This window comes from Diceros bicornis, chromosome 24 (genome assembly GCF_020826845.1).
Source record: "Diceros bicornis minor isolate mBicDic1 chromosome 24, mDicBic1.mat.cur, whole genome shotgun sequence".
NCBI classification, from domain to species: domain Eukaryota; kingdom Metazoa; phylum Chordata; class Mammalia; order Perissodactyla; family Rhinocerotidae; genus Diceros; species Diceros bicornis.
Genome location: NC_080763.1, coordinates 25506028 through 25514334, shown reverse-complemented (window position 1 = coordinate 25514334; position 8307 = coordinate 25506028). Strand labels below are relative to the sequence as shown.

At 40.6% G+C, this 8307-nt stretch overlaps 1 protein-coding gene across 1 annotated transcript; it reads right to left on the bottom strand.

The window, feature by feature from the left end:
• Positions 1-435: 435 nt before the first annotated feature.
• Positions 436-8247, bottom strand: SLIRP (SRA stem-loop interacting RNA binding protein). The gene is made up of 4 exons (XM_058567467.1): positions 8122-8247; positions 4859-4917; positions 1243-1350; positions 436-549 (listed from the first exon to the last, which is right to left on the bottom strand). Exons 1-4 carry the CDS (start codon positions 8216-8218, stop codon positions 478-480), a joined length of 336 nt encoding a protein of 111 aa, XP_058423450.1. The 5' UTR covers positions 8219-8247; the 3' UTR covers positions 436-477.
• Positions 8248-8307: the final 60 nt, after the last annotated feature.

Genomic DNA, 8307 nt, shown 5'->3' with positions numbered 1-8307 from the left:
GCAAGTCATTGGGGGAACACATTTTGTAAATGGCCAGGATAAAAACCAAATCTGGGTGTCAGACCCCAGCACTACTTTTTATTACGGGAGAAAGGGGGGATCGAAAATTCTACTTTAAACTATTTAGTTTTTTTAAAGAGTGGGTTGTGTTTGTGCTTCTCCCACCTTTTGGCATTTATAGACCATACTGCCCCACACATGAAACTAAGACCACTTCCTTTTGTGTGACATTAGTACTTTGGGGTTAATATTTTGTGTAAGAACAACTGCTTCTGAATAAAGTTACCCTAACCACAGTGAGAAGGATTTTCACATATTGGAACAGTCCAGTCAAATGATGTTTGCCCCTGTTGTGCTCTGTTTTAATTTGGAGTGGGGAAAGTAAGCTCTTGCTTGGTGCAACTGTTTGTTTCAAATAAAAACATTTAGACAAAATTTTCAGTTTTGTTTACTTTATTTAAATAGGCAGTAATAGTCTCAAAAATCTTTCTCTTCATCAGATGTTTGATCCCCTTGCAAAACTTTTGGTCTTTGAGCTTGAACATGGAGCTGAAAAAAAATCAAATAAGCACTGTAAGGAAAGGCAGTATCTGCAAAAACATTAAAACTGAAAATTGCCACTTTAATACTGCCTTTTTATTAGGGATAAGTCAATAAGTCAAGAGGATGTTATTTGTTCCTTGTTCTTAAGACTCCCTGCACTTCAATGAAAAATTGTAAATCAGGGGCTGGCCCAAGTTCACAGGTTCAGATCCTGGGCACAGACCTACACCACTCATCAGCCATGCTGTGGTGGCATCCCACATACAAAGTAGAGGAAGACAGGCACAGGTGTTAGCTCAGGGCTAATCTTCCTCAAGCAAAAAAAAGAGGAGGATTGGCAACAGATGTTAGTTTACAGCAAATCTTTCTCAGGAAAAAAAAAAAAAAATTCTACATCAGTTTGACCCAAGGTCACATAGTGAATAGAAAAGCCAGGATTTCAACCCCAGTCTGCCTGACTTGTAACTAGATTGCTGTTTCCACTGTTCCATGTTGCACATACCTTGCTAACCATTAAAGGGTCCTCCTGTACTTCCCTCCCTAGACCTTTTAGAACTGGGCACTCTACCACTACCACCATTCTTTAACAAACATTAAGACAGCTTAAGTTAACAAATCTCACAAAGTCCCCATCATTCCACAGTTCTGACTGACTTAGTTGATATACAGAAAGCTCATTCGGGAGAGAAAATAATTTACCTTTACTCCATCAATAACATGATTTTCCTGTTGTAATGCATTATGAAGTTCTTCTTCTGAAGAAAATTGAATCCAACCCATACCTCTGTGAAAGCCGGTCTCTTTGTCCTAAAAATTCAAAATTTAGGAAAAGATTAATCATGAACTTGAGAAAGTTTCCATGAGCTCCAAATCAAATTACCAACTTTTTCATCTGCCAAAATGGGATAATAGACAATAAGTGTCAAGAACCTTGCTTTAATATGTATTCACCCTCCTAGTTACCAAAGTCTTAATTCCTGTGTTAACATTCTGCTTTTCTGCTGCCATTGGACAAGTAAAGTATGGGTAATGAGCTTTCTGTGTCATTCTCAATACAAACCACACTAACAGCAATAGTGAAGGGAAACTGATCATATAAGGAAGTACTCTTTCTGTTCCTAACTTCCTCACTTCTAGAAACTAGAAATTTAAGCCTCAGAACCTAATTGCATTTCTGGTAATTTCTGAAACCAATCACCTGCAGTACCACCACTACCATCATCAATGCTTCTAATGAAAAATAGGGGGAAAAAATTATTTACCTCATTCCAGGCTTCCAATTTTGCTACTTCCCCTTGTGCAAAAGGCAGAGTGCTTCTCACTCAACCTATACATCAGCACACATGGAAAAGAGATCCTAGTGTGATTGGACACACCCTGCCCCTCCCCCACCAGCCCAACTATGTAAACAACAGATCCCAAGATGTCTGTCCACTCACTGTACATCATCATCAGTCTTGTTACAAAGTTATGTTGTGCTCTGCCCAAAAACCAAATTCTTAGAAATTGCCCCCATACTTCAAAGGTAACTTTGTAAATATTAGTCTAGAAGACAGGAACAGTTTCTGGTAAGGTCCCAGTGATTCACTCCTTACCTCAGATCAGACAATTTCTAGAGCACACTCCTCTACCTCATTTCCATAAGTAAAGGCCTTAAAAATTTTTTGTTTGTTAAAACTTAGATACTACGTATCTAAGATAGAAACCTGAATTTCTAACTTGAGTACAATGAATTTGTTAACTAGAAACTAATCTTTTCCTGCTACATTTTATTCAGTTTTACCAAGAATCAAAGCCTTCTTTTGTTTAAATCTAAGATCTGTTAACTCCGGGTCCTAAATTATTTTCTTTACATTTTTAAGATGCAAATGGCAACCAAGAAATATCTGTTACTTTTTTTTTGGAGAAACTTTATTTTTAAATGCTCTTCAGGGGGCAGCCTGGTGGTGTAGTGCTTAAGTTCACATGCTCTGCTTCGGCAGCCCAGGGTTCGCAGATTTGGATCCCGGGGCACAGACCTACACACTGCTCCTCAAGCCATGCTGTGGCGGCGTCTCACATACAAAATAGAGGAAGACTGGCAACAGATGTTACCTCAGGGCCAATCTTCCTCACCCAAAAAGGAAAAAAAAAAGGAAAAAAAAGCTCTTCAATAAATACAAATTTCATACTCATAAAATTGTAGTTTTTAAGCTTATAGAAAGATTTTCATGTCTGTAATACACGTGCCTCATTCTTTTAATCAACTGTATAAAATTCCATTGTAACCATGAATTAATATCTATCTAATCAATCCCACTGATGAACACTTAGGTTCTTTCCAGTTATATTATTAAACAATGCTGCTTTGAACATTCTTGACCACACATTTCTGTAGAATAAATTCCTAGAAATGGAATTGATTGCTGGATCAAAGCAAATGCAAATTCTTAATTTTGATAGACTTTGCCAAACTACCCTTCAGAAATGAAGGTACCAGTTAAACTTCTCAACGATTTCAGTGCCCATTTTCCTATACCTTCACTAGCACTAGATATAAGTAATCTGTTAGATCTTTGGAAGGCAAGTAACATTAAATCAAGAGTTAAGGGTTTGAGTTACTTTAAGTTTATATTTTACCACAGCCTTTTCAGTGCCATGAGGAAAAAAGGGGTTGTTTTAGTGAAGCCTGTGTAAACTCTATGCGTATTCACATCACATCCCCAAAAAACCCAGTAATTCTAGAAAGCCCACAGAAAAATATAGCTCAGGATAAAGTAGAACAAATTTATAGACTGATTTCTAAACCTTCATGAGAAAGAAAAGAAAATGTAACAAATATAAAAACACACACAAAAAAAATGGCACTCAATGAGGATAAAGAGTAACATATTCTCCGCTGCTTAGTTTGAGAAAGTTATCCTCTACTATCTCAAGTCCTAATGATACTGTAGTAGGCAGAAGAATTGCAAAATGGCCCCATGATCTCGTGTCCCACCATGTTACCCCCTGTATAATCCCCTCCCCTCGAGTGTGGACAGGAACTGTGAAACGCTTCTAACCAAAAGAACAGGACAAAAGTGATGGGATGTTGCTCCCTTGATCAGGTTATATGGCAAGGGTGATGGAGTGTCACTGCCATAACTAAGTTATAAGACTGTCTCAGCAGACTAGAGAAAGAAACTCCCTTGCTCATTTTGAAGAACTAAGCCACCACATCGAGAAGGAGCCTACAGAGAAGCCAGGTAACAAGGAACTGCAGGCAGTCCCTAGGAGCTGAGAGCAGCCTCCAGCTGAAAGCCAGCAAGAAAACAGATACCTCAGTTCTACAATTGAAAGATGAATTCTCCAACAACCTGACGGAGCTTGGAAATCAGTCTTTCCCAGTTGAGCCTCTGATAAGACCACAGGCCCAGCTGACACCTGGATTGCTGCAATCGTGAGACCCTGAGCAGAAAACCCAGCACGGCTCTGCCCAGACTCCTGATTTGCAGAAACTGTGAGATAATATAAGTGTGTTGTTTGAGCCATTAAGATTGCAGTAATTTGTTATGCAACAATAAAAAACTAACACAAATACCTAGGGATAAAGTTTTTTTACTTTTTAATCAGTATCACCCATAATTTTTTTTTTTTTTTTTGGTGAGGAAGATTAGCTCTGAGCTAACATCTGCTGCCAATCCTTCTCCAATATCACCCATAATTTTATCAATAAAGACTCTGGGGGGCTGGCCCAGTAGTGCAGCAGTTAAGTGCACGCTCTGCTGCGGTGGCCTGGGGTTCGCAGGGTCAGATCCCAGGCATGCACCGACGCACCGCTGGTTAAGCCATGCTGTGGCGGCATCCCATGTAAAGCAGAGGATAGGCACGGATGTTAGCCCAGGGCCAATATTCCTCAAGAAAAAAGGGGAGGATTGGCATTGGATGTTAGCTTAGGGCTAGTCCTCCTCACAAAACAATAAATAAATAAAATAAAAATTAAAAAAAAAAATAAAGACTCTGAACAGCTTCACTCTATTAGAAATTCATGAGCTGATATGCTTTGACAAAAAATCAAGAATTAGAGGATAGGGGTCGGCCCCGTGGCTTAGCAGTTAGGTGCGCGTGCTCCGCTGCTGGCGGCCCGGGTTCGGATCCAGGGCGCGCACCGACGCACTGCTTCTCCGGCCATGCTGAGGCCAAGTCCCACATACAGCAACTAGAAGGATGTGCAGCTATGACATACAACTATCTACTGGGGCTTTGGGGGAAAATAATTAATTAATTAATTAAATTATAAAAAAAAAAAGAATTAGAGGATAACATTAATATGTTTTTTTTAAAAGATAATACTCACAAAAGGTACAGTGCACTTTCGTACATGGCCAAATTGTGCAAAGTGTTCTCTCAGCTCACCTGTATAGAAGAAAACATATTAAAAGTAGTTAATGTATTTTATATCCTCCATCCCAGACTGTAGACAGAAACAAAAACAGGTCCTAGGGTCCCCAAACTTTTTGTGAACAGGAGCTACTTTGCATTTCCTCAAAGCCTTAAGATTTAGGAATCAGCTATGATACTGACTATAAAGCTGTAACGTACTAGATTTGAGGATGTGATGGGGTGGAGAACAGGCAGATAAATTGCTGAATTGACTGTAGTCTTAATGCCCAGCAAATACTGAGTGTCTTCATCATACCAGATACAGTGCTAGGTGCATGGATTATAGTCCCTGTGAGAAGGTCACAGTAGACAAACAATTACAGTACAGTGTGTTGCTAGCAATATTGATTTCCACATAAAATCTCAATTTATTTGCCTTTTATAATTTAAAGTTTACTAGATTAAATAGTTAGTACTCTTAAAATTTGTTGAGTTAACCCTACCTACCCTTCCTGCCTTATTTCCCATTGCTGGCCCACAATTTCTCTCTAGTATAGCAAATAAAACTCTATGTATCTGTCCTATGGATTCCCATCTTTGCATGTCATTCTTTCCCTTTGATATGTCAGTAGTCCTATCTCCTCCTAAGTTGTAACTATCCTTCAAGACCCAGGCCAAATACCACCACTGAATATTATTTTATTGGGCTCCTACTGCAATACAAGACAACGTATTAGCCCTGTGAGGCCTCAAAGATGAACAGTGGATAACCTTAAAGATAAAAACTGCAATATCTCTTTCTCTCCTGAACTACAGTGCTTGTACTTTTGCTGATTTACATTTCCAATTACCTGCTCATTTCCCCTAGTTCATCTAAACCACACTGGTTCAACAATTGCCTATATTTGTGGTTAAGTCTCCTCACCCCCACCAATACCCTGTAAGCTCCCTGAATGTTGAGTCCACAATGTCCACAGTGATTGACACAGAGTAGGACAATATTTGCTGACTGAATACATATGTGTCTAGTAATCCTTCAACAATACACAGGGACGAAATTTCTGAAGAGCTCTAATAGTTGGTCAAACCAGTCAGCAAGATCAGGATCTCACAGAACACATTACTGGAGGATAAACAAAATAGTGTTAAATATACATGTTTTAAACCAGGTATTAAAAGTTCTGGGGTTCGCATGCTGTGCTTCAGTGGCCCAGGGTTCACAGGTCCGGATCCCAGGCACGGACAGACGCACCACTTATCAAGCCATGCTGTGGCGGAGTCCCATATAAAGCAGAGGAAGATGGCCACAGATGTTAGCCCAGGGCCAATCTTCCTCAGCAAAAAGAGGAAGATTGGCAACAGATGCTAGCTCAGGGCTAATCCTCCTCACAAAAAAAAAAAGTTCTGGGGCCAGCCTGGTGGCACAGTGGTTAAGTTTGCACGCTCTAGTTTGGCAGACCGGGGTTTGCAGCTTTGGATCCCGGGCACAGACATACCAACACCACTGATCAAGCCATGCTGTGGCAGCGACCCACATGGATAATAGAGGAAGACTGGCACAGATGTTAGCTCAGGGACAATGTTCCTGAAGCAAATGGGGGAAGTTGGGCAACAGATGTTAGCTCAGGGCCAATCTTCCTCACCAAAAAAAAAAAAGAGAGAGAGAGAGCAGAAATTAATAAAATATAAAAATAAAACCATAATTAAAAAGTTCTAGAAAACATTCACTTCCAAAACAAATGAGCTCTGGAAGGTAACCCTTTTCCCAAATTACCTAAAACTGTTGCGGAAAAACAGCTGCCAGCACCAAGAACAATGCCTACCACATAATAGATACTCCTTAAATATTTGCAGAATGAACGAATGAACTGAGAGGGATTGTTTCAAAGTTGTATGTTATACAGACTCTTCACCGGTTTTAAACTAGCCCATTATAGTCTGGAAACTGGCATCTGCAACATGCTGATGAAACCCCTCAGCCTTTCCACCAAGTTTCACAGAGCCTAAGCAAGACATTTTACTGGGCTTGGTCTTCACCCAGCACATAATGAGATGGGGCACAAACCGACTATTTCCCATTCTACTACTCACACCTAGGCCACAAAAAGAGGAGCGTAATCCCCGTTCCATTCTTTGGTTTAAGCGAGCTGACTTGATACGCGAATATCTACAAAGGTGACTGGAGATTTTTAAATTTTGGTAAGCAAATGTAAACACCTTAGCTCAAAACTGCAGCTGAGAAAAATCAATGTTGGAGATTTCAGTGCTGATTACTCCCAACCCTCTCTCTCCAGCCTAGGCCTCTCCCATGATCTTCAGTTTGGTAATCATGAAAACCACTCTCATTTATTGAGCACTTATTCTTGTATCTAGCACAAGTCTAAGCAGTTTACATACAAACTCATTTAATCCAATCAACAATCCTGTGATGAAGGCACTATTAACTCCATTTTATTTCTTTCCATAAGAAACTGGCGCACAGCAGTGAGCCTTTTCCCCAAATTATCTTCCTTTAGTCAGGTTACACAACTATGAAGTGGCGAGCGGGAATTCTAAACCAAGTAGTATGGCTTCAGAGAGCACTTCTTGATCAATGATACACAACCTCCTCTGCCCAACTGCCTGACAGAGACCTCACAGGTTTCTCCAACTCAATACATTTAAACTTGACTCCTCATCTTCTTTCGACCTGCTTCTCCTACATTCTAACCGCAAAACCCACCAATGCTAAAAACCTGGAAGTCATTCCTCCCTTTCCCTCATTCCCTACTCTTCCCCCATTCAAGTCATCACGAAAAGCTGTCGACTTTGTTCTGCTAACATTAAGTGGACCTGATCTCTCTTCTATCATTAACCCAGTTCAGGTCCTCATCTTTCAACTAAATTGCTTAAATTGCTTTTCGTTCGTCTCCTCGTCTCCAATCTTGCCACTTTGAGTCCATTCTCCACCCTGCAATCAAAATAATCTCATCTATATCGTAAATCTTAAAGTTTCCAAGTAATAGACCTTTCCACCAAATCATTCCAAAAGGCAGGAACCCGTGAATACGTACCCCAAAAGCTCAAGGGGTATGCCTAAATGGTTAACACAAACAAAATTTCTGCTCACTGGCTTGCTCAGGAAAACTCAATCTCCTAATCAGCCACCACGTTGATTTAAGTGCTCCGCAGAGAGGAGAGCTTTTGAGGATCGCTTGGACCTAAAAATTCCGCCCCTACTACATCTCCATCACTCACTCGAGGCCGCGGTCCAGGGAATTTTTCTGACAAAAGCAACGGGCCGACCAATACTCGTACGAAGCGCCACAGTGCCCCTCACTGCCGAAGCCGCCATCTTTAGATTGAGGGACCTCTGTGACCTGTGTCGCGGAGCACGGGAAGAACCTGCTGATCCGGAGCACGGGAATCTGCTTCCGGGTCAGA

Excerpts from the sequence above, each read along its gene's own strand:
- SLIRP (XM_058567467.1), bottom strand. The coding sequence starts at position 8,218 with ATGGCGGCTTCGGCAGTGAGGGGCACTGTGGCGCTTCGTACGAGTATT. Across the intron at positions 4,918-8,121 it reads TCCCTGGACCGCGGCCTCGA|GTGAGCTGAGAGAACACTTT; the intron begins GTGAGTGATGGA and ends TCTTCTATACAG. Across the intron at positions 550-1,242 it reads ATGTTATTGATGGAGTAAAG|CTCCATGTTCAAGCTCAAAG; the intron begins GTAAATTATTTT and ends ATTTTTTTTCAG.